The 27393-nt window shown below is 35.7% G+C and overlaps 1 protein-coding gene across 1 annotated transcript in view; it reads left to right on the plus strand.

Moving 5' to 3' along the window:
* Synj (synaptojanin) overlaps positions 1-27393 on the plus strand; it is a 384587-nt gene that overhangs the window by 94046 nt on the left and 263148 nt on the right. The window contains exons 7-8 of the mRNA XM_090410710.1: positions 3771-3867; positions 13519-13685. Of these exons, the coding sequence (XP_090266836.1) occupies positions 3771-3867; positions 13519-13685 (264 nt within the window). The remainder of the gene's footprint in view (positions 1-3770; positions 3868-13518; positions 13686-27393) is intronic.

The following is a 27393-nucleotide window of genomic DNA, read 5'->3' on the forward strand; positions in this document are numbered from 1 at the left end:
CTGCCACCTACCCAACTGACCCCTACTCTTTTTGGCTGCAATTCATCTGCTATTAGCAGTACCCCATCCCCTCCTCCTGTATTCTCTGTCCTCCTTAAAAATACTAAACTCCATGTTCTATCCAAGTAACTGTCATCTGCTGTTAGACAAGTCTCACCAATAACCTTTGACAAGGTTGCATTAACAAATGCCAAAACTCATCTCCCTTATTTCTGACACTTCTAGCATTAGTATATAGAAACTGTAGCCCCCCACCTACCTTTACACCCTGAATTGACTTCCCCATTCGATATATTTGCCCAACAGGCAATTAAGGTTCATTCCCACACTCATTTGCTTCATGGGTACCTTCATACATGCACACGAAGTATAATATGAACAGTTTTAACTTATGCATTTGAAACAGTTAAACATTGCAAAAAAAATGAAATTGTGGCAAGAAAACAAAATTTGACAAAATTAGAAATAGAGATACATAAAATATGCTACAAATCAGTAAATGAATAGATCGCAAAAGGGGGAGAAAAAATGGTAAAAACATGCTAACAAAGTTTGAAAAAAAAAAAAAAAAAATATATATATATATATATATATGTTAAAGATACCTAGCAGTTTTATAAACTTGGTTTTAATATATGTATAGAAAAATGGAAATCATGAACTAAAAAGTAGAAAGACGGATTGCAATCCACTTTGTTACAACAGGTCCATGACATAAGGCAAAACATAACATGACTCAAAATTGCTTCTCATTCAGTTAGCTTTAAAGGTTATGGCCTGCTCTCCTTTTAAGTCCTGTGCATTGTATTCCCTGGGAAACTCATGGAAAGGGAGGGAGTTCCAGAATATAGCAGCAATAGGAATGGAGAAGGAGAAAGAGCAACTTGTTCTATGAGTATGGAGTTGGGCTGTGAAGGGATGTTGGGTGGTAGTTGCATGTTAGAATGGATTTGGTAGAGAGAGAGAGAGAGGGGGTGATTATTGATAATAGTTCTAATGAACATTTACCATGGAAATATTTATGGAAAATGCATGCAGTAGATACTAAATGCCTGTGTGATTGTGGTTGGAGTAACATTTCTTTTAGGCTTGCATGGTGATCCGAATGCATTTTTGAAAATTATGGAGACAACTACTATGATGTTTGAATAAAAACTTTAGTTTAATATAACTAAAATCTACAATTCGACGTTTCGACCTTTATGTCAAGGTCATCTTCTGGAGCGTACAAATATACACACGAAACAAGCTATACTACAATCAAACTGGTTCGTTAAAGACACTGACCAACTGCTACCACAATTGTTGGCCTGACCTCTGGTGGAAAAAAAAAAAATACAAATTAAAAATAAAAAATAAAAAATTATACATCAATGCTAGAGTCCTATTATTTGTGTTGTCTACTATATACATATATTAACATCATTCCAGCCAGTTGGAGTGGAATGGTTTCTAATACTAGCGGATTGGCTAGAGTCCTGACTTATGTTGAATCTTTCATATTAGGTTGGCTGAATGTGTGCCATCCAGATCCTTGGAATTTTCATACCATCTTTGTTATTGATATTTGGGTGGTTTATCAGGATTTCGCAGGATTCCTTAAATTTTCTTTCGTACCAGGTTTTTGTGCGGTGTAAGGAGCAGGTGCTTTTCCAGTTGATTTGGTGTAAGGTGTTAAGTGCGTGGTCTGAGAGGCCTGCTTCACCATAATGGTTATATTTGATGTGTCTAATGTGTTCTTTTTTGCGTATAGGGATTGTTCGTCCTGTTTCACCAATGTACGGTAAGTTACAGGTGCAGCAGATGCAAACGAACCAGTTTGATTGTAGTATAGCTTGTTTCTTGTGTATATTTGTACACTCCAGAAGATGACCTTGACATAAAGGTCGAAACGTCGAATTGTAGATTTTAGTTATATTAAACTAAAGTTTTTATTCAAACACGGTAGTTGTTTCCATAATTTTCAAAAGTGGTTGGAGTAAGTTAGTAAGAGACAAGTTGTTAATCAGTTTGATTGCTTTGCTCTCTACTGTATTTTTAGGGAGTTTTGGAGGCATGAGCATTGCTTGATAGGTGTTGAAATTGACAAGGTTATCCAATCCCTATTTAAGAAAAGTTTGAGCTCAGAATTCAGACTTGTAGAGATTGTTGCTGCATGAGTTGTAGTGGTTTGTTTGGTGTAGGGTTTGTCAAGTGAGGAGTAATGTAGTGTACTGTTATTGGTGAAACTGTATTGGATTGGTAGTAAACTGAGCAGGTCATTGATGTTTAGTAGAAAGAGGGTGGGTGAGAGTACAGAACCTCGTGGGACACCAGCATTAGTTGCATAGTTCCAAGCTAGGAAACCATTTATCATCATGCACAATGTGCATCCAATGAGAAAAATCAGCAACCCAGCTACAGAAGTTTCCCATAGGTTCTCCCACAGGATATACTGAATGATAGAAACTTACTTAATGGGCCCTTGTGCCAGACTCGGTTGAAAGCCTTGGAGATATCTAGTGCAACCACTTGGCTAAAGAGGTAGGTGACATAGATGAGCAGATCTGCTTTTGAATAGCATTGGCTGAATCCATACTGGTGGTCATTCATTAGTTGAGTACTTTCAAGGTAATGTAGGAGTTGGGTGTTAATGATTCTTTCCATTACTTTGGAGAGGACTGAGGCGAGAGAGAATGGGTGATAGTTTGATGTAATGATCTATCGCCCTTCTTGGGGAATAGGTTCGACATGGACTAATTTACAGGATATAGGATAGATGCCAGTAGAGTAAGAGAGCATAAAGATGTGACAGAATAGGCGTCAACTCTGGAAAGCAAATCTTCAGGACAGTTGGAGGAATGCTGTCACGACTGGGGGACTTTTTTTGGTGTCTAATTTGGATAGAATTTTTCTTATCACTTCCTAGTTAAAGGTCAGAGGAGGCATTGAGGATGGAGTGTATGGAATGGTTTGGAGACATTTGGCAAAATCATCTATGCTGGCATTTGCATTTGAGGAAAAGTGTGATGCAGGAGATTGACTTTCTCTGTTGTTGACAGTGCAAAGACCAGTCTTGGTGCATTAGTGATGGGAGCAGTGTCGGGCAAAAGTTATGGCCAACTGCTTAACTAGAGAATAAAATTCAGAGCTGCCATTTGGGTATGATGCAAGTTTCCTGCTTTTAGCTCTTTGGAAAACAATTTTTGATGCATTGGTGATTTTCTTGTAATTGTTTCAGACTTTAGTGTAAGCAGTGAGAGACGGTGGAGTTCTTGATGATTTTATATGATCAGTGTGTGTGTATATTGAACAGGGTTAGCAACAAATTACAGCCTTGTCTTAAATTTTGAGTTTAATCTCCTCTGTTGATTTATTACCTAACTTCATTTTTATAAACTTTATATATCTTGTACTCTAACATCATGGATTTCTTTTTATTATACTACAAAATTTCTCGTTCTGCATTTTATTAAAAGCTTTCTCATATGTAAAGGCTAAATACTTCTCCAAATTAAATTCTCATCTTTTTTCAATAATTTGTTTTAAGATATAGATATTTTCTATGCATGACCTTCCATGTTTGAATTATCTAATAAGGATTGTGTCTGTTTTTCGTCTTCTCTATTTAAGTCTTGATATCATTAATCATTAAAAATAATTAACGCAGAAACAGTTTTATTATGTATTGACAGCTCTTGAACAGTGATAATAGTCAAGAATCCTAAATAATACTTTGCATGTAAATGTGCATTTAAATGAATAAAATTAGTTTCTAATTTTTCCATCAGACATTTAAATCAAATCAAGCAGCGATATGGGAAACAAGTTATTATAAATTTGCTTGGAAGTAAAGAAGGAGAATCAATGCTTAGCCAGTTATTTCAGGTAAGAATTTTGAATGCTTTTCTCTTAAATGTGTTATTTATTATGCTATTTTTTGGAAAACACTGAACTTGCTTTTGGGGGCTTCTTTGCAAGTCACTGGAGGTTTATTTTTATTTTGTGGAATATTTTCATAATTTAATCATTTTTTTGTATATTATGTGGGGAAATAAATACATGTGGAGATCTTGTCTTTGCCTAGAAGAATCCAATCTGTTTATTTCATATTTTAAGTGCCTTTTAAGTGGAGAAAATGTTTTTTTTTTTTTTCCCTTCTTCAAAAACCTGTTTTTTAACTCCAGTAAAATAAACTATTCCATGAATAAATTTACCTATAGTCAATGTCTATAAGTATTACAGCATCAGCTTATTAAAAAAAAATACGAAGCATTTTTGGTTTTGTCTTTGCCTGGAAGAATCAAATCTGTTTAATTGGCAGGTCTTTTAAGTGGAGCAAATGTTTTTTATTTTCCTTCTTCAAAAACCTGTTTTTTAACTCCAATAAAATGAACTATTATCATAAATAAGATGAGAAATGTAATACCCCCCCCCCCCTACAAATATAGTTCATCATCATCATCATCATCAAATTCCTGCCATGTACCCTCAAGGGGTGTACAGGATATGACAGTACTACATGAAAAAATTACATCATTACTAACTTCCTATCTACAATTTTCCTCCAAATCAGTCTGTTACTTGTCAAGACTCCAACATTATCAGATCTTATATTTCTATCGTCTAAGGCACTTTGTACCGTATCAATCCACCTATATCTTGGTCTTCCTCTGGGTCGTTTTCCTGCCAACCTGGCAGAGAACACTTGTTTTGCTAATCTTTCCTCTCCCATTCTATTTAAGTGACCATACCATCTGAGATTAGCTCTGCTAACACATTCCTGGATGCTGACAATGTCAAGTTCTTTCCTAATATCCTCATTTTTAATATGATATTGCCATTGATGCCATCTGTTCACGCCTCTAATCTTTCTCAGGACTCTCATATCTGCGGTCTCTAGTCTTTGGTCAAGTGTTTTACTTCTGACCCAGCTCTCAGATCCATAAGTTGAAATTGGTTTGAACACAGTCTTGTATACAGCTAATTTAGTGTTCCGACTAATTTCTTTCTTATTCCATATGAATTTATTCAATTGACTTCCCACGATACCAGCTTTGCTGATTCTGTTGTCTATTTCTATATTTAGTTTACCATCTTCAGTAAAAATTGTGCCTAAGTAGCTGAAATGTTTTACTTGTTCCACAGGTTCTCCATTCACAACACAGTTGACATTTTCAATGATTCTGCCTATTTTCATTGTCTTTGTCTTTTTATTGCTGACCTTCATACCATATCTATTACAACAGCTATTCAATTTAGTCAAAGACTCTTGCAGACTTGTAGCGGATTTATTTAGAAGTATAACATCATCCGCATAAAGCACAGAGCTGACATTAACATCTCCAATTTTGATATCAGGTTTAATACCACATTCCTTCATAATGTGATCCATATAGATAATGAATAACAGAGGGGATAATGTACATCCTTGTCTCACACCAGATTTAACATTAAACCATCTTCCTGTACTTCCTTCAATTCTAACTGCTGACTCACAACTCAAATAAAGACTAAGTATTGCTTGATATAATGCCCCATTGACACCATATAACTGCAGCGTATTGAATAGCTTCTCTCTTGGCACCTTGTCATATGCCTTTTCCAAATCGACAAAACTTAAATACAGATCTTTGTTATATTCCCATGCTTTCTCGACTATTTGTCGTAAAGTGAATATCTGATCCTGACAGCCTCTATTTGGCCTGAATCCTGCTTGTTCTTCACCAAGCTTTTCTTCCACAATTCTTCTCAACCGTTTCTCAAGTATACTTGCATAGATCTTGCCAGGAACACTCAGTAGGGAAATACCTCTGTAATTCTCACATTCAGTTTTATTTCCCTTTTTATATATGGGTACTATGAGAGCTCTACTCCAATCATCGGGAATTCGTCCCTCTGTCCAGGCTTTCTGAACTATGCAGTGCAGCCACTGTAAGACTCTTATACCACCATACTTCAGCATTTCTGGTCGAATATCATCTACTCCTGCTGCCTTTCCACATTTCAAGCCTTTGATGGCTTTTTCTACTTCAAGTATGGATATGTATTCCTGACTGCATGCCTGGTCAGTGTTTTTTATCACTGTGCTGTCATCACTGCTTGTTTCATTTAGCAGTTTTTCAAAGTAATTACTCCATACTTCAAGGATATCTTTTTCTCCTGTTTTCATTTCACCTTTATCATCTCTAATTCCTTTTACAGCACTCTTTCCTCCATTCCTAAGCTTCTTCAACAACCTCCAGAATATTTTGCCACCTTCTTGATATTTATTTTCTATATTCTTGCCAAAGTCCTCCCATGACTTTTGTTTAGCTAGTTTTACACACTGTTTAGCTTTCTTACACTTGTCTCTGTATTCCGTAAGAGTAAAAGCTGACTTATTTGCCAGGAACTTTTGATATGCTTTCTTCTTTTCCTTCACTGCCTCTTTAACTTCCTGTGTCCACCAGGGAGTTCTGATTTTTTTATCTTTGCACACAACCTCACCACATGCCTCTCTGGCAGAATCAATCAATGTTTCCTTCAGAGTTTGCCACTGAATCTCCAAGGTTTGATTCCTGTTCTCAAACTCTTTCATTTTCTTTTCAATAATATTTCTGTATTTTAGTCTACAGTTTACATCTGAGAGCTGCTCAACTTTTATTCGCTTTAAAACTTTCTTACATGTTATTCTTTTCAATATGAAATTCAATTTTATCCTGCTCAAGACTAAATAGTGATCACTTCCAATTTCAAATCCTCTGTACACTCTGGTGTCCTGCACCAGGGAGAAAACATCACTATCAACAATAACATAGTCAATGAGACTTTTCTTATTCCTAGCCTCTTCTCTCCATGTGAATTTGTGCACATTTTTATGTTGGAACATGGTGTTAGTAATAACCAGTCCATGTCCTGAGCAGAAATCCAACAGATATTTGCCATTATTATTAGCTTTGCTCTTTTCTCCAAATTTTCCCAAAATATTTTTGTATGTCTCACAATCATTTCCTACTCTACTATTTAGATCCCCAACAAGGACCAACTTTTCCTTTTTCATTGTGTCAGTTGCTTTTTCTAAAGCCTCAAAAAATTCCTCCACTTCTACCTTAGTAGAACCTTCTGTGGGACCATAGGCACAAATAAGTCTCATTGTCCAGTTCCCCATTCTCATATTTGCCCACATTACTCTACTTGAGACTGACTGCCATTCAAGAAGATTAGCCTCGTATTTTGTGTTGAATACTATGGCTACTCCTTCTTTTCCTTGATTGTTATTGCCTGAATATAACATTTTGTATTTATTGCTCAGAAAGATCTCACCAGTTTTGGTCTTTTTTGTTTCAGTCACCCCTATTATGTCGATCTGGTACTTATCTAATTCCTCAGCTAGCTCCATTTCTTTGCCATTCAGGCTTCTTACGTTGATAGTACCGATCTTTAACTCTGGTGATGTTGAGTTGGGGTTTGTTTTCAGATTTGTTCCAGTAGCTGACTTTTCGCTGTTCGCCCTGGTTCCCTGGCGAAAACAACGGGGGCCTTGTTTAACCGGGCGACGCCCCAGCCGGCATGAAATTTTGTCATGTTGTACCATCATTTTTTATTTTGGTTTAACCAATAAGAATACAATTTGGTCGGCTAAATCCCAAATTGCCAGCCCATCCTCGTTCGTTCAGTATCAAAGTAGATACCCAACAGGGTGCACCACGAGAAGGTGAGGATTGGACATTAGGTCAGAAGCCCTGGTCGGTTCTCCGCATTCCTTTAAAGGCTATGTGGAGGTCTCCTCTCAGTTATACAGCTTTGACCCTTAAGCACCCCTCAAATATAGTTTCATTTCAGAATTCAGAAAAAAAAAAAAAAAGGTGGAGTGTTTAATAAATTAGATGGCATGTATCCAAACACTAATGAAATCCCTTAGTAATCCTTTCTAGAATTAACCACTTTGGCTTTCTGGTACATTTAATACAGTCATTTCCAAAATGAGATGTATTTCACTCTCACTCAAAGCTAATATTCTTCTAAAATAATTCTCCTTCCTTAAACTGAAAGAAAGAAATATTCTCTTCCTACCTCAGTAGATTTCAGTATAAACATCTTATCCAAAAAAATTACCCTGTTTCAGATAATTATCCATGAAGAGAAAACAATTTGAATAAGTTACGTTGGTTTGACAGTTTTCTAAACAGTTCTTTCATACTGATGAAATCAGTTTTCCTGTTTTTATACACTTTCTTTGTCTGCAGTATTCTATAGTATGCACTATTAGTAAGAACACTATTTAGAAGAAACACAGCTTGCTCTTGAAACAAATGTTTTCTTTCTGTCTTCAAACTTATATGTTGACTGAAGAAAACTTGGGATGAGACAACAGCAGACCAGCCTACTTAAAGGAATTCACTTTTTTCCAAACCGTTACTGTTTATCCTTTTAAAATACTAGAGGCCTTTTTCTAGATTTTTATCTTCTTGTAGTCATTTGCACCATGAAAGACCACCAGAAAGAAAGTTTCCTGATCATTTCTTTAACTTACTGCTTTCTCCTCTTCAAAAGGAACCCACATTCTCATTCCATTCTTCACAACAGCAAAAACTAAAATTGTTTATATATATATATATATATATATATATATATATATATATACAGGGTGTTCGGGATAAATTTGACATATTTATAATTAATTATATTTTTCCGTAAGTTACATGTATTAACACACACTTCTCTTCATTTAAAAGTTTGGACCCTTCTTCATTCATATACAAGATGTCAGAAAGGATGGATAGCTGGAACCCACCTGAATCATGGAAGAGAATAACTTGTATCATGATGATTCATGCCCGCCATCAAAATAAGGATATTACGACTGCTGCCCAATGCTCCCTGAATACAGTAAAAACAATCAGGCATGAACTAGAGACTTGCAATGGTGACTACGAGGATGTAGCAAGAAGAAAGATCCCTAGCAGACGATCTGATTGCGTTCGTACAGCAGAATTCCTCGCAAATCTGCAGGAACAGGTGTTGAAGAACCCTGGCATTGGAATTCGGGCTTTGTTCGTGGAGTTGCTAACTGTAGTCAAGCCCTGGATAACAAGGGTAGCCAATGGTAGGCCGTATGTATGGCAGCAGGATTCGGCCCCTTGCCACACCTCTGGGAAAAGTCAAAAATGGTTGTCTGAAAATTTCTACGACTTCACCAGTCCAAATGTTTGGCCTCCAAACATCCCAGACCTTAACCCCATGGATTATTTTGTATGGGGCGCAGTTGAAAAAGACACCAATCGCACTTCCAGTAATACAAAAGCCCAGTTAATGGATAAAATTAAAACAGTTTTTGCGGCCCTTCCCAGGGAGACTGTAGCATCAGCTTGTTCGAGGTTCCGAAGCAGAATTGAAGCTGTGATCGATGCTAATGGTGGTTATTTTGAGTAAATCTTGTTGATAGCATTGTAATTAACTCTGCCTGTAATGTTTTTTTGTCAATTCATTAAATTTAATAGATACAAAGAAGATTTTCTTTTTCCTTACGAAACTGTCAAATTTATCCCGAACACCCTGTATATATATAGATATATCTATATATATACAGGCTTCTGCCTTTCGTGCCACACACGAAAGGCAGAAGCGCCTCTAGCAAACAGATGTTAGAATACATGTTGATACTGTTGAAAATTGTAGTCCTTTGGAAATGCTTCATGAGGAAGACTATTCCACATAATTGAGGCAAAAGTAATGAAAGATGACTGGAATAGCAGGTTCAACAAGTATGCAGTTTGACTGTAAAAGAATGCTGATCAGCTGTAGTATGAATTCCTGTAGATGGGAGAAACATGAGGCATAATAGATGCTAATTCAGCTGAACAATGGCCATGGAAATATCTGTAGAAGAGAGGCAATACAGAAATTTATTTTCTATGGGATAGTGGATGAAGAGAGTCTTTAAGGGGAGGTGTCAGTTATCAACTGGACTGCCCTCTTTGAATGGCATGAAGAATTTTTAGGGTGCTCTTAGGTGCACAACCCTGATGAGAGCAGTATTCCAGTGTTGGTCAGATTTGGGATTTGTACAGAGTATGTAACTGTTCAGCAGAGATACTTAGTACCAACTTGACTGGAAAGGATGCCAGTTTTTTTGAACGCTGTTGATGCTATGTCTGCGCGGTTAGCCTAGTGGCTATCCGCTTTGTAACCATATTCCTGGGGAAGGAGTGTCCTAGGTTCGATTCCCGTCGGAGACGTGAGGAGCTCAAGGATCTTCCTCAGCCACAGCAAAGTTAGCCGGTCTTGGGTGTGGACAGCAGGGTTTTTCCCCCTAGTTTATCTGGGGTTTTTCATCCCATAAGCAGGCAAACCGGCCCTATGAACACACATGGATACAGCAGAAATATATTGCCCTGGGGGATGCAGCGGAGGAGTGGCGAACCGGCTGCATTAATACGCCAGTAAACCCCTCATTTGGAGGGGACTCAACCTGTCCTAGAAAGATGAGGATAGGAGGAGGAGGTTGATGCTGTTGAAGTGATATGATTCTACCAAGAAAAGTTTGGAGTAAGAGTCAGTCCAAGAAGAGAGATTTGGTCTCGACCGTTGAGTTTAGTATTATCAGAAGTAAGCAGAGAAGATCCGATGTCTTTTTTTACATGAAAACAAACAAAACTTATTTTTGGAAGCATTAAAGTTGACTAGGTTGCTTTCATCCCAATCAAGGATACTTTGAAAATCATTGTTCAGGACACACATTATAGATGATCTTGATGCATGTGATGTTTGAGCACTGTAAGACTTGTCATATGAGTAGGATGAAGAGTGCACTATCATCAGCAAAACTATAAATAGGATTTGCAGTGAATGAGAGCAGGTAATTTATATAATTCGGGAAGTGAGTGGGTGAAATGACAGAACCCTGAGGGACACTGGCATTGACATTACTTGTCAATGCCGAGGAGAGAACACCTAGGGATCAGTCTGAGAAAAAGCTGGCAATCCATTTACACAAGGACGAAGGCAGTCTAAATGATGGTAACTTGTTGAGAAGCCCACATTACCAGACCCTATCAAAAGCCTTAGGGATTTCAAGAACAACAGCAACTGATATCTATGCTTGCATGCAGTGTGCATGTATCATCTCTGTTGCCATTACAAAATATTGCCAAAGTTTAGCGATACTTGTTAACATTTAAAGCTACAAACTGTTTTAATAACTTAAAAATTTTATAAAATAATTTATGAACATAATTTTTATTATTTTTGTGGGGATGAAGGCAAATGACATTAGTTATAATAAATTTCATGATGGTATTAAATCCACATTATGTCACTGTAATTGTTATGGAGTGGAAGAAGGAAGAATTATGTTTCATGATATCCCAGTCTCTTTCCAGTTTTTTTAATTTTTTTATTTATTTATTATAAGGTTGTTTGGATACATGTCATCTAATTTATTAAAACATAAAATGTGGTGTGTCTAAATGAAATCCAGATACTCCACAAGCTATTGTAAACTAGCTTGCATTGTAGCTAGGATTAAGAAAGACCAAATATTAGAATTAACAAACAAAACTGGAAAATTTGGAAAAAAAACAGCAATTTACTCTCAAAACTGCACACTTATTAACTTTTATGAATGACCCACTATTTTCTCCCCTTTTGCATATATCGAAAAATCTCTTAAGTATAAATACATTGTTTTTAAGCATAACTTTAGGAGCATTCAAAAAGAAAATGTCCAATATTTTGGAATTTACTAAAAATAACATATGGTGCTTTTATTATTTGACAGGGTGAAATTATTTTGAGACTTTTTTCACATTCTCCATACCTATATAGGAATAAAAAGTGTTAGCTGATTACTTTTAAAAAATAATTAAGAAAAATTAGCAGTTACCTGTTTATCAATGAACTATCAATATATAATCATAGATACCAATGTTTTAGATTGGTATCTATGATGGTGCATTGACTTCAAAATTTAGCAGGTTTTGAATTCCAAAGAATGAAGTTCAAGCTATATATAAAAAAAAAAAAATATTTTCCTTAAACACACACACAGTAGATACAGTTCTGTATGTTATCCTTCTAAGGAAATCTGAGTCATATTCTCTGCAGATTTATAATTAGTACATGAGTATTAAAGTATCTAATAATACTTTAATACATCATAACTCCTCTGCTTCTAATATTGAATTTTCTGTTTACAGGAAGCCATCCTTTACAGGCAGATATATCCATGCATCTTCACATCATCCTTCACAAAAAAAATAGGTATCATCAAAAGCCTCTGTGCACAAAGTATGCACAGTTTGTTCTACTGAGTCTTCTATTAGAATTAAATAAAATGAAACTTACTCTATTACTTAATGGATACAGCGAGACCTTGATACAGAAAATATTTAATAATTGTCATCTCTTGATCAGCATGCCCTGCCTTAAAGGAACATCTGAAGAAATAGCAAGAACCTTTCGCAGATATATTTTTTATACCCCCTTCATATCATCTGAGAAGTTGTCATCTTTCTTATTATCTATCAAAGATACGTTATTATCTCTATCCTTTCCTGGTGTTTATCAAATACGCTGTTCTTGTCATCTTTGCTACTTTGGTCAGAGTAGCCTTTCTGCTGCTATTAGAATCCAAAAACATCAAGATTATATAAGATTTCTGGAATCCAAAGGATCAGGCCTTGTTTCTCATGCCATCGACACTAGACATAGAATTCACTGGAACCATACCAAGATGATACACTGCAGTAGGTTCAAATTTGATTGTCTCTTTTTCGAATCACGTGAAGCCCCACACCACCATCCATCAGACAGACTGTATACCTATCTCTTAATTTTGGGAAGTGATTGCTCTTAATTGTTTATAATTTTCTTTAAAAAATTAATTATATCTATACCCACATCTCTAAACTCTAATAGTGTTTCTTCTTACTGTACAGCCTACTATAATGTGATATTATATGCATGCTGTATCACTCATTCTTGTATTCAGAATTTAAATGTTATTACCAGTTCTTCCTTCTCCCTGAATGAAGCTCATGATATATTGAGTGAAATATATCGGAGTAATAAATTCTATTTAGTTTTCTCTTACATTTGTGAAGCTGTTATTTAAAAAAAAATTTATAGTATGTCTAATGCACATCTCTATTAAATGTCTAATAACTTACTCTTTGTATTTCATAATGGGTACAGGCAATCTACAGATCTTCAATTCCAGTGTTCAACATTTTGCCTATCATAGGTTGAATGAATACCCTCTCGTGTATAGGATTACTATAGGGGGGAAAAAAAAAGAAAGAAAGAAAATCATTCTTTGTTTTCCATATGTCAATAAAATGTGATTGATTTGATACTTTAGAATGCAACATAAAAAATTATTATTGTATTACATATGCTATAGTGATTTTTGTGTATTTCAGCATAACCTTAATTAAATGAAAAGTAAAACATATTTGGCTTCTTTATTTTTGTGTCACAAGATGTGACTACAAACTAGATTTATTGTACAAATAGTTCTTCTTTTTAGTGTAATGTTTACATTACATTTAATTCCAGAGTCATCACAAAGCATCCAGGCATCGTGACATACCCTATATTGCCTTTGATTATCATGCCATGTGTCGTGGAGGGAAGCAAGACAATCTGTCTGTTTTGAGGAATAAGATTAAATCTCATTTAAAGGAGTTTGGATTGTTTCATATTGATGGCACCACTGTTAATCAGTGAGTTATGCAGAATCAGAATTAAAAAAAGTTAAAACATTTTGTAAATTTCTATTTTTATTGTAAGATCATTTAATAATGTTCAAGGAAGAAATTTTTTTCTGATTGATTTGTCATGTGGAATGAAGTTTAAATGTCTAATTTTACCTTATACATGCTTAAATACCACTCATACATTATGTTTGCCAGTCTTGTTTGCTGAATGGTTAGTGTATCTGCTCTCCAACTAACAGGTTCAAATCCTGTTGTCAGTATGGATGTTTGTGATTGCCTTTAGGTAGGAGATGAATTTCTTAGCTTGGTGTGAGACCACCTTCCCATTTACTGGTGACCTGAAATGGAAAAAAGTTCCATATTTGGTTTCTATAGCAGGATTTCCAGACTGTGTAGAAAATATGTATAATTAATAAAAATGGAGAATAAAAAAATCCTTAGTCCATCTATGGTACTAATGTACTACAGGTTTATAGAAGCTTTTCATAGGTGGGAGCCACATAAAAGAGGGAGGAAAAAGAAAAAAAAATATTAATCCAAAAAAAAGAAATATGTATATTACACCTTACTGTATATTTATACATTGGGTGGACCAACTTTAGCAAGTTAGAAACTCTACTCTAAATTGCCTTCAGTATTGTGGATAACAAAAATTACATACCACTTAAAAGACTTATTATTACACCCTCCATGGAGTCAGCAGACTCATCGTTGGTGGTTCATTCAACTGACAACATTTATCATATAGAATCTTAAAATGCTTAACACTCCTTGCATTATCAACACATTCTGGTAATGCATTCCATTCACTGACAATTCTCCATATAAAAAATCTCCTCCTTACACCCCTCTTCACCACAACTTTACATAACTTCCAGGGATGATCTCTGGTTCTTCCCCTCTCACCTTCTACTCTTTTTATAATCCCCTCTGGATTAATCTAACAAAATCCTCTCACTAGCTTAAATTTATCTATCATATCACCTCTCTTCCTCCTATCCACCAAACTCTGTAATCCACATCTCTTCAACTTCTCTCCATAGCCAGCATTCCAAAGTACTGACATCGTCTTAGTCACTTGTCTCTGGACCCTCTCCAATGTCTCCACATCACATTGAAAACCAGGTGACAAGATTTGAGCAAAATAGCCCAAGTGTTGGTCTGACTGGTGCTTTATACAGTGGCACAACCACTTTTTTTATCACCACATGTTACAGCACTTCCTATTATAGAGCACTACGATGTACAGCCTTCTCAACACTAACAATATGACCTCTAAACTTCAGTCAACCATCACTTTCAAATTGCAAATCTCAATCCACTTCCTGCAGTACAGCATCATTGATATAGTACACAGCCTTATATTTCTGCACTCCAAAATGCAACACCTTGCACTTATTAATGTTAAAACTACAATCCCACTCCTTTGTCCAAGTAAAAAGTCCATTTAAATCTTCTTGAAGGGAATTAACATCAGCAGTGCTACTTATAATTCTTCACAAATTTGCATCATCATCATCAGCAAACAACTGAAGATCGCCAGTCAGTCCACATGATATATTGATTACAAACAACTTAAACAGCAGGTGCCCAAGAACAGAACCCTGAGAGATGCCGCTGATTACTCTCCTTTTTTAAGACACTGCTCCATCGTACACAACTTACTGGTATCATTCAGACTGCCGGTCTCTGATCCATTAAACCAATATATATTATCCATTCCCATCCTCTGCAGCTTGTACACCAACTTATCATGCGGTAATCTATCAAACGCTTTTGCAAAGTCCAAGAATATCGCTGTATATGATTCTTCCTTATCTAACACATTTGTTACCATGTCATAAAATGCAAGTAAATTGTTAAGTCAGGACCCACTCTTTACAAATCAATAGAGACATCATAAAGAATGCTATATCCATCAACCCAATCCTGTATTCTATTCCTTACCAATCTCTCCAACACCTTGATCACAACTGCAGTTATACAACTGGCCTATAGTTGGAAACTTCTGTACTAGAATCATGCTTGTGAAGTGATGCTATTTTGCCTTTTTTGCACTCCTTAGGAACTTTACCCACTGCAAGATTTACATTAAATAACCAGATCTAATGCATAGCCAACTGTGGTGCACATTCTTTAAGAACACATGGTGATATGCCATCCATTACCACAGTCTTACTAACATCTAACCCAATCAACACCTGATACACCTCATATTCTTTCAGTTCCAATTATCCGAATACTTGCCTCCCTTCTATATATTGCATAGCATCATTTACACCAGTATGATATATGCTGATAAAGTGTTGTTCAATAATTCCACTATATCCTTTCAACTGTTATACTGCTGCCATGACTATCCACCGGTGTTAGCCTGCCATAATTATTATTTCTCTTTCTTGCCATATAGTGGAAAAATTCCCTGAGTAAACCTTGGCATGAACTAGCAAATCTCCTCTCATACTTGCACCTTTTCTTTTGACCATGCTCATCACCTTTCTAGACTGCACTTTATACTCTTCATGGATCCAATCATCACCAACTGTCTCTTACCTCTCCATAGCCTTTTCTTTTCCAGCACAGCTTGTTCAATTTCACTGTTCATCCATATCACTCGTATTACTCTGTTTGCTTGCTTAACTTTTGGTATGCAGTTATACATTACTTGTGTCAGATATTACCTTATGAATTTCAATGCACTGTCAACATCCTTTCAGCATAGCTCATCTACCCAACGTCTTGATGCTTATCGACTATAGCGTTTCCTGTAATCACCTACCTTATACTTCCACATATATCCATTTTTGACAGTAACTTTTTTTGTTTCACCACTTCCTAAACAAGTACCTTATGATCTCTCTCTCACCTACCAGTAGCAGTGTCAGCACCTCTTTAACAACTACATTTTGTGAAGTTATCATCAAATCCAAAACATCAGTCTCTGGTTGCTTCAATCACATGCTGTTAAAGATGCTAATCTCTCAGAAATTCCACAAACTCACTCTCCTTGTTCTCATACACTATCTCCTCCTCCCATTCTATATTCCTTTAATTAAAGTCTCTCTATCAGCACCATTCTCTATTCTAGCTGCTATACCACACCTCTCTCTTTGGTCTGACCACTCCCGTTTCCCTGATCCTGACTCTGATTTCCATTCCTACCTGTCTCATCTTCATCATTATGCATTCCATCATCATCTTGTGCTGCTGCTGCAGCCACATTTTGAACCTCATATCCATCTTCCTCCTGTCATACAGTCTGTTTATTTGTGCTATCCTGCTTCACTAGTAGATTGATCATTTACTACATTAGCTTCTTGACTCTGTGTTTTCTCAGAAAACGATGCTTTCTGAATGCCCCTCACAAAACCCATTCAAATGTAATCCATCAGCTGTAAACGATTCTAACCTCCTTTCAAATTCACTCCACAGGTTCACAAATTGTGAACCACCTTTGCCTCACACAACTCAACCATCTTACTATTCATTATCTCTGCTCTCCTTCTCAATCTGCTGTTGTCATACCTCTGCAACATGCCTACGACTTTCCCAACAACACTATTCTTTACCTGCTGCAACAACTTCAAGCCTCTATCAACGTTCTTTTTCTCCCCAACTAAGTCATTTGTGGCCATGACTATCACTAATTTTGATACTCGGGTCTTTCTTTTTCTGCAATGCATGAGTTATTTGCTTCATTATCCCACCAGGAAAGCATGTTTTGCGCACTTTATTTTGTAATCACACCTCTAATGATAGTTCCCATACAATGATATACAATTATCATTTGACTCTTTCTTCATAATACTAACTTCCTCCTTCTCATTATCATCAGCCAATCTCTTCTTTAGATGTTTAATATGAAATGAAACATCCTCTTCAGATGTTTCATTTCGCTTTTCATTTTCACTAAATCCTGTCTAAGCTTTCTACTATGTTTCCAATACTTTCTTCCATTTCTAATCGCTCTGATCTATCAAGACACTTTTCACATACGTTAATGCTTTTCTTTTCGTTTACCCAAACAGTCAAACAAATATTTCACATTTTCCAGTACATGCATATAGCAATTTTTCCAACACATCCATGCGAAAAAATCCAAGGCATAAGCAAACTTTCGTACAGAAGTTTTCCATGCCGCTGACATATGTTTCTTTATTGATGTTTTCAGAAGCAGAAGCAGTATGAACAAATAAGTAGGAAAACAACAAGAACAACACCACTGAAGGATATTTGTATCCAAGCTGAAAAAGTGCAGTGAAGTTTGCGATAAAAAACCACACTATACACTAATTAAAAACACTTTTCTTTAGCACAGCTCAAATCTACTGCTATGTTCACTCACGATGCTAGGCCTTTCTACTACAAATTTTCATACAGTTCTCATTCTATGTTCAGTTCTCATTGAACATGGCTTGTCAGGCATAACAGAGGCTTAACAAGTGGGCAGTAATTGTTGTGGAGACAGTTTTGAAGATTGTATATGAGCTTGGACAATGGTAATAAAACATTTTCAAATATATATTATAATTAAACTGATTTAATTATTTTCTGGTAATTTCACCTTTGTTACAAAGGCAATAACAAGAACAGAAGTTCATATTTATGAATTTCGGGACACAAAACACACGTGTTGAAAAGATTATTTTGCTGATTAATAATAAAATAATAACTTGACGTTTTGACCCCTGTATTGAGGTAATCATCAGAAGGATACATATAAGAACCAAGCTACATGCTGTTGCACTCTATACAGGTAAATTAATGTTGTTTACTAATCATTTTTCTTAATCTGCCCTCTAGTAATTAAAAAAAAAATACCAATAAAAACTACAATAAACTCAGCTAAAGTCCTCATGTACTAGGATTCTTCTGGAATTATACAGTTCATATTGTTATATTACGATTATCTTCTGGATTTGTACAATACAGGTTGCTATTGAATGTTCAGGGGAAAAAAAAAATGCACTTAGTCTTCTTGTATTGAGATTTTTCTTTGTGATTGCTATGAAGGTTGCAGGTGGGTCCTCCACATTCTTGGAATGGTTAGACCATCATTTTTATTCAGATTCGTATCATGTTTGAGCATTTCACATGCTTCCTTGAATTTCTGCTCGAATTAGGTTTTGGTGTGGTGTAGGGACTTGTTACCTTTCCAATCAATTCTGTGGTATGTTTGGATTGGTATGTTTGCGTGGTCAGAAAGGCCGGTTTTTCCAAATTGGAGGTATTTTATGTGTCGTTTGTGTTCATCCTTCCTGATTGGGATGGTTCACCCTGCTTCCCCTATATATGGTATGTTACATGTGCATTGTATTTTGTAAACCCCTGGGTTTGCTAGGTGTGGCAGAGGATCCTTGGAAGAACTGAGTAGGGGTCTTAATTTAGTCGGGGGTTTAAAGGTGGTTTTGATGTTGAATTTGTGTAGTGTTCTGTCTATTTTTTCGGAAATGCCTCTAACTTATGGTATAGCAATAGCATTTTTGAAATCTTTTTTGTTATTAGTGGTATCTCTGTGGAGGATCTTGTGAATGGTTTTTATAGGTATCGATTTTTTATAATGGATACATTTTATATAAAAATGTATCCATTTTTTATACAGGTATGTTTGCTGGTCACATATTCATGGTTAAGAGCTTGTTCATTTGAACAAATAGTTTGAGCTATGTGTTTAAGGGTGCTTATGACTCCTAGTTTTTGTGTTGGGTGGTAATAAGAAGTTTTGTGTATGTACCGGCCTGTGTGTGTAGGTTTGTGGTAAATTCATGGCAGTGGGGCCAAATGGCGAAAATATCGTCGACGTAGCTGAGCCAAATTTTGGGCTTTAGGCACGCCGACTCTAGAGCTCGTTGCTCAAAGTCTTCCATATAAAAGTTCGTTGTTGGGGGGAAAGTGGTGAGCCCATGGCTGTACTGTCTTTTTGAAGGTAAAAATTGTTTTGCCACACGAAATATCTCGAGTGGAGTACGTGGGCGAAGAGGGCCATGATGTCGTGTGGAAATATGTTCTGTAAGAGCAAGATAGTATCAAAGATCGGGACATTGGTGAAAAGGGAAGTTATGTCAAAGCTGACTGATAGATCTTGGTCGTTGAGTGTAATGTTTGTAATTTTGTTTATGAAATGTTGTGTATTTTTTATGTAGGAATTAGCACCCACACTCAAGGAATGACCAATCAATTCCTTGAGTGTGGGTGCTAATTTTTTGGCTAAGTGGTAATTCGGGCTGTCAATTCCTTCCACAATTCGACGTAATGATGTGTCTGTTTTGTGTACTTTTGGCAGGCCATAAATTCTGGGTGCGTGGGCATACTGCAGTATTAATTTTTTTAATTGTTTCTTCCAGCCACGTGTTAACTGATTTAAGTAGTTCAGTAGTTTTCTTTTTGTTGCGTTGCGTGGGGGTGTAATTTACCATTTGATAGGTGGTGTGGTCCGATACCAAATGGTTCATTTTTTCTATGTAGGTTGTCCGATTTAAAATAACAGTGGCATTCCCTTTTTCTGCTTTTGTGATAATAATGTCATGGTTATTTTTTTTTAGGGATTTGAGGGCCAGTTTTTCTGTTTTGTTTAGGTTGCTGCTTAATTTTTGTTGAATTAGTAAACAGGCAGTTTCCATCCGTATTTTGTCAGCTAAATTGGTGGGGAGGGATCTTAAACCTCTCTCGATATGATAGATTATATCTAGTTTATTTACTGACCTCAGAACAATGGCATAATTTAAACCTTTCTCCAGTAGTGAGAGTTCACCTTGGGTGAGGTTGTAATCCAATTGGTTGATAACTAGACAGTGGTCCGATGGTGGTTGGTTGCTCCTAACTGCGTTTGTGGGTGATTGGCTGCTCCTTTCGTTATGGCGTCGTAATTGTCTTGTGCTTTCCTGTAGTTTTAATGCTTAAAACTTCGTTATTAATTGTTCTTTGTTATTGAGTAATAGGTGCTTGGCCGAGTCGTCTGTGATCTTGTCCAGAATATCCCAAATTTCTGGATTAACGTAACTAGATAGCTCAAATTAGTTATAACGCTTTGACTTGGGTAGATGCTAAGTTTTTTCGTATCTCGTGGATCTGTTCTCTTAGCAACGCTTTTTCTAGCCTGGCATAGATACGGAGTGCTTTAGCTGATGTAAATTTCTTCTTTAGTTTAATGCATTTCGGTATTAATTTTTTCAAAAAGGTGAAATTCAAAGATGAATTTTTTCATAGTTTCAAAAAGGCCAGTCGATTAATTAACATGGAACTATGTATCTTTAGCTTACCGTAGAGGCTGCACTGCTTGTTGTTCACATCTCCATGGATTATGATGACTCTTTCTTTTAAGGTTACACGGTGATCAGCATTCATATTTATGAATTTAGGGACACAAAACACACTTGTTGAAAAGATTATTTTACTGATTAATACTAAAATAATAACTTCATGTTTTGACCCTTGTATTGAGGTCACCATCAGAATATTCATGTGTATGAGAACCAAAACAAAGCGGAAAAACTAGCCCTCGAATCCCTAAAAAAATAACCGTGATATTATTATCACAAAAGCAGATAAAGGGAATGCCACTGTTGTTTTAAATCGGACAACCTACATAGAAAAAATGAACCATTTGGTATCGGACCACACCGCCTATCAAATGGTAAATTACAACCCCACGCAACGCAACAAAAAGAAAACTACTGAATTACTTAAATCAGTTAACATGTGGCTGGAAGAAACAATTAAAAAAATTAATACTGCAGTATGCCCGCGCATCCAGAATTTATGGCCTGCCAAAAGTACACAAAACAGACACACCATTACGTCCAATTGTGGAAGGAATCGACAGCCCAAATTTCCACTTAGCCAAAAAATTAGCACCCACACTCAAGGAATTGATTGGTCATTCCTTGAGTGTGGGTGCTAATTCCTACATAAAAAATACACAACATTTCATAAACAAAATTACAAACATTACACTCAATGACCAAGATCTATCAGTCAGCTTGACATAACTTCCCTTTTCACCAATGTCCCGATCTTTGATACTATCTTGCTCTTACAGAACATATTTCCACACGACATCATGGCCCTCTTCACCCATGTACTCAACTCAGGATATTTCATGTGGCAAAACAATTTTTACCTTCAAAAAGACGGTACAGCCATGGGCTCACCACTTTCCCCCCAATAACGAACTTTTATATGGAAGACTTTGAGCAACGAGCTCTAGAGTCGGCGTGCCTAAAGCCCAAAATTTGTCTCAGATACATCGACAATATTTTCACCATTTGGCCCCACTGCCACGAAGCACTAAATACATTCCTTAGCCACCTGAACAAACAACACAAACACATCCAATTCATCATTGAAATAGAAAAAAAACAACTTTCTTCTGTTCCTAGACACACTTGTCACGCATCTTCCTTCAGGCTGTCTCTCCTTCTCAGTTTTACCACAGAGCTACACACACAGGCCAGTACATACACAAAACTTCTTATTACCACCCAACACAAAAACTAGGGGTCATAAGCACCCTTAAACACAGAGCTCAAACTATTTGTTCAAATGAACAAGCTCTTAACCATGAATATGAGACCATCAAACATACCTTTATAAAAAATGGATACATTTTTATATAAAATGTATCCATTATAAAAAATCAATACCTATAAAAACCATTCACAAGATCCTCCACAGAGATACCACTAATAACAGAAAAGATTTCAAGAATGCTATTGCTATAACATATGTTAGAGGCATTTCCGAAAAAATAAACAGAACACTACACAAATACAACATCAAAACCACCTTTAAACCCCCGACTAAATTAAGACCCCTACTCAGTTCTTCCAAGGATCCTCTGCCACACCTAGCAAACCCAGGGGTTTACAAAATACAATGCACATGTAGCATACCATACATAGGGGAAGCAGGGCGAACCATCCCAATCAGGAAGGATGAACACAAACGACACATAAAATACCTCCAATTTGGAAAAACCTGCCTTTCCGACCACACAAACATACCACTCCAAACATACCACAGAATTGATTGGAAAGGTACCAAGTCCCTACACCACACCAAAACCTGGTTCAAGTGGAAATTCAAAGAAGCATGTGAAATGCTCAAACATGATCCAAATCTGAATAAAAATGAAGGTCTAACCCAGGGGTTCCCAACCCTATGCCCGCAGGCACCATGGCGCCTGTCGACCAATTTGTGTATGCCTGCCTCTTTTCAACCGTGTGCCGTATAGTTTGAAATAATCATGCAACAATTCATGGCATGCTATATGACGCATGCGTTAATGACACATGACGAGTATTAAACATACAATGTAAAGTAGACGCGCATTCGAAGTTGTTCATTCCAGTTTAAGAACTGGAATATCATCATATTCTCCTAATTATGAAGCACTGGCCAATGAAATGCAATGCCAAAGATCACACTAACTTAAATATATATATTTAAATTTTTATACAATGTAAACTTTTAAGTAATAAAACATTTGATTATAATGTAAACTTTGTATGTATTCATTTAACAAACGAATTCAAAAAATTTGCTTGAAAAAATAGATGGTCCCCGTTGCCATACCGGTATTTTAGGATGTGCTCTAGGAAACAAAAAGGTTGGGAACCCCTGGTCTAACCATTCCAAGAATGTTGAGGACCCATATGCCACCTTCATAGCAACCACAAAGAAAAATCTCAATACAAGAAGACTTGGAAGTGCTTTTTTTTTTTTTTTTTTCCCCTGAACATTCAATAGCAACCTGTATTGTACAAATCCAGAAGATAATCGTAATATAACAATATGAACTGTATCATTCCAGAATAATCCTAGTACGTGAGGACTTTAGCAGAGTTTATTGTAGTTTTTATTTTATTTTTATTTTTTTTTATCATTAGAGGGTAGGCTAAGAAAAATGATTGGTTAACAACGTAAATGTAATTTACCTGTATAGAGTGTAACAGCATGTAGCTTGGTTCTTATACACATGTATCCTTCTGATGATGACCTCAATACAGGGGTCGAAACGTCAAGTTATTATTTTATTATTAATCAGTAAAATAATCTTTTTAACAAGTGTGTTTTGTGTCCCTAAATTCATAAATATGAATGCTGATCACCATGTAACCTTAAAAGAGAGAACTAAAGTTAACAAACAGGTACTGAGTGTGTCTTACATGAACAAAACCAAGGGCTATTTTAAAATTAAGTGCTAAGTGGCATTCCTTGCTGATGGAATGTAGTCTCAGTGCCGTGATTAAAGTGAAGAGGGTAAAAATTAATTTCTGGTAATTAATTAGGAGGTTGGTGGGGATTATAGGATTTTAATGAACTTGGTGTCAATATCTTTGATATTGATGCAGAATGTACCTTTGTCAATATCTTTGAGACATTTAGTTCAGAGAATTTGAGAAAGCCAAGAATTTTTGCCTTAAGAAATTTTCCACCCTACCAAAAAAAGCTCAGGTAGGTTTTATGTAAGTAGAACAAATTACTTGTCTTCTGTGCTTTCACCCTCTCTCCTTAAGTTCACTAATGTTCATCACTTGTGTGCTCTCTCCCTTTTGTAAGTGGGAGCAACCAGTTATCAAGTTAGTGAACAAAGATTTCTGGTAAGCGATGTTCATTTAAGCTAATATAACATTTCAAAATTTAAACATTACTTCTGTGTTTTCATTTTTATAATTTTATACTCTTTTGCTTTTTTTTTTAATGTTTCCAATTATTGTTTGCATTTGTGTTCTTTATGTTTGGTTCCTACCAGTACTTTGTGTTCTGTCATCAATTTACAGTTCTGTTCCTGGCAATTTACTCTGTTCTGTTTTGTTTCCAATAATTTTCTGTGATTTTTTGTTTGTTTGTTTATGTATGGTTTCTGCCGCATGTAAAACATTGTTTTATCAATGTACAGTTTCCCTCCATTTCTTTTGTCTACTGATTGTGATATCATTTGCTAGGAAATTGTGTTGCATGCTATAGGTTTTTTTGTTTATGTATGGTTTCTGCCTTATGTATATGTGGTATCTGATTTGATTTTAATCACATAAATGATACATTTAAAGTAGAAGTCAGAAAGAAATTAAAAAGTTTGAAGACAGGAAGAGAATTAGAAGAACTGTGGCAAGAAACAAAACGTACAGTCATAGAAATAGCAAAGAAAACTAAAGTACAGCAACAAGAAAGAAAGATTGTCAATGATTGTCAGAAGAAGCTATTCAAATAACAGAGGAAAGAAGAGAAATGAACCTTCAGATAAACAAAAAAGGATTAGACAACTGAGTGCAAATTTTGTGAGATATGCTAGGGAAGATATAGTTCGTCCACCGTTTGTAGGTCCCTGCTTCGCGTCTTTCCAAGAATAGTCGATTCATACTGAAGGGGAAAAAGAAATGAAGGACATCCGAATTGGTTGCCAACACGCGAAATCACGTGCTTTATAGGTAAATTTTTCCAACTGTTATAGAAGCAACATAGTTAACTACAATAATCATAAAAGAGAAGTTAATTTTCTGACCGGTAATAATAAACAACTCACACTATATGGACTGATTACCCTATTATCGGAATGGATTTTCCTTTTTCTGAGATGCACAGAAGTGTCGAAGGATCTCTAATCGGTGGGCGAACTATAAGAAAAAACATTATTGAAAAAAATATTGAAATGCAAGGAAATTGAAGAAATCAGTATTATGGTAAAACAAGCTATCTGTTTAGAAAAATAAATGATGTCACAGGGAAATTTATCCCTAGATTAGGAGTCTTAAAAAGTAATTTAAGAAAATGTCTGATGGAGGAAGCAGTGAAAAAAAGATGGAAAGAGTATGTTGAGGATTTGTACAAGAAAGATAATAATATTGAAGGAGAATTTGCAAGGAGAGAATTTGTTGAGGAACCAATGATAATGAAAAGTGAAGTGATGTCAGCAGTGGAACAGCTGCCAAAAGGAAAAACTCCTGGAGCTGATGGAGTGTCAGTGGAATTATTGAGAGAGCAGCTGGGGATAAAGCAGTGAATACATTAAATTTATGAACAGGTTTGGAAGAAAATATACTGGCCTAGAGATTGGAAAAAATCATTATTCATCCCAATTCAAAAAAAAAAAAAAAAAAAAAAAAAAAAAAAAAAAAAAAATTAATCCCAGAGATTGTGAAAATTATAGAACCATCACTTTAATTTCACATGCAAGTAAAGACTGGAGCCATATTTGAATAGAGAAATCCCACAAGAACAAGCAGGCTTTAGAAGCGGTAGAAGAACTAGAGACCAAATAGAACACTAGAGGATTATGGAAAGAACAAGAGAATTTCAGATTCATCTGTTTTATTGATTATAAAAAAGCATTTGATTGTGTGGATCACAACAAACTGGGTTATAATGAGATCATTGGGAATAATTGAGTATCTAATTTTCTTGATAAGAGAGTTGTATGACAACCAATAAGTTTCAGTAAAAACAGTCTTTGGAGAAACAGACAGTGTTTGAGTGGAAAAAAGGGTTCAGCAGGGTTGTACATGGTCACCCTATCTTATTAATATTTATAGTGAATACATTATGAGAATGGCTAACTTAGACAAAGACCCAGCTGAAATTAAGATTGATGGCAGAAAAATAAATAATTTAAGATATGCAATTGATACAGCCCTTATAGCAGAAACTAAGGAAACTAAACTTTGGAGTGGTTGATTTTGTTGGTTAAGAGGGAAGACAACAAAGATGGGCTTAATTTAAACATCAGCAAAACAAGAGTGATAGCTTCTGGCATTTTAAATGAATTTATAATAGAGGGAGATAAAATAGAAATCGTCGAAAGTTATGATTTACTGGGGTCCAGAATCAGAAATGATGGTAAATGTGAAGATGAAATTAAAAGAAGGATAGCCATGGGAAAATATGCTATGTTAAACCTGATAAAAAAATTATGAAAGATACAAGTGTGAGTGATGCTATGAAAGTTAGAATTGTCAAAACAATCAGTCTAATCTTTAAAGGTACCTTTGGCATTGAATATAAACAGCAAATTACACGATAGCCACAGTAATTAACTTTATTGAAATGAAAGTACAGATATTTCATACTCTGGAAAAAAAAAAATTAATGAACATCATTACTATATTGAATACATAAAACCTCAAAAGTATGGTCTGGCACAACATGGTATTGACACTAAACACAATATTTGATGGGATGAAACTCGTCTTCTCCATAGAAGCAGGTTTAAATATGAATTACTTTTCAAAGAAAGTTGTGAAGCCCTTTTCACATTGGCCAAATGTGAATTGGAATGAGTGTCTCTCTCTCTCTCTCTCTCCCAAAAGTTTTGGAGATTCTTATTTTATGTAACTATCAAAAGTAGTTTTTAATAATAATAATTATTAATATTAATTTCTAGCACGTGCCAGCAGTTTTTAATTGGTAAATCACTGACTGCTGTATATACCTTGTATTCCTATTTTTTTGATTTGCTTGTTTCTATGCACTGATGATGTACTGTTATTTTAAGTATGAAATATCTGTACTTTCATTTCATTAAAGTTAATTACTTTATCGTGTAATTTGTTCTCAAAGCAATGCCATTTCTAGTAGTGATGTATGGATGTGAAGGATTATTAAGAAGAAAGACAGAAAGCAAATTGATTCATTTAAATTATGGGTGTGGAAGAGACTATTAAGAATCCCATGGACTGCAAGAATGACCAATAAGAATGTCGAAAATGGCTGGATGGCA

The sequence above is a fragment of the Typopeltis vanoorti genome, chromosome 20 (assembly GCF_054136105.1).
Source record: "Typopeltis vanoorti isolate ZY-2024b chromosome 20, IOZ_Tvanoo_1.0, whole genome shotgun sequence".
Classification (NCBI taxonomy): Eukaryota; Metazoa; Arthropoda; class Arachnida; order Uropygi; family Thelyphonidae; genus Typopeltis; species Typopeltis vanoorti.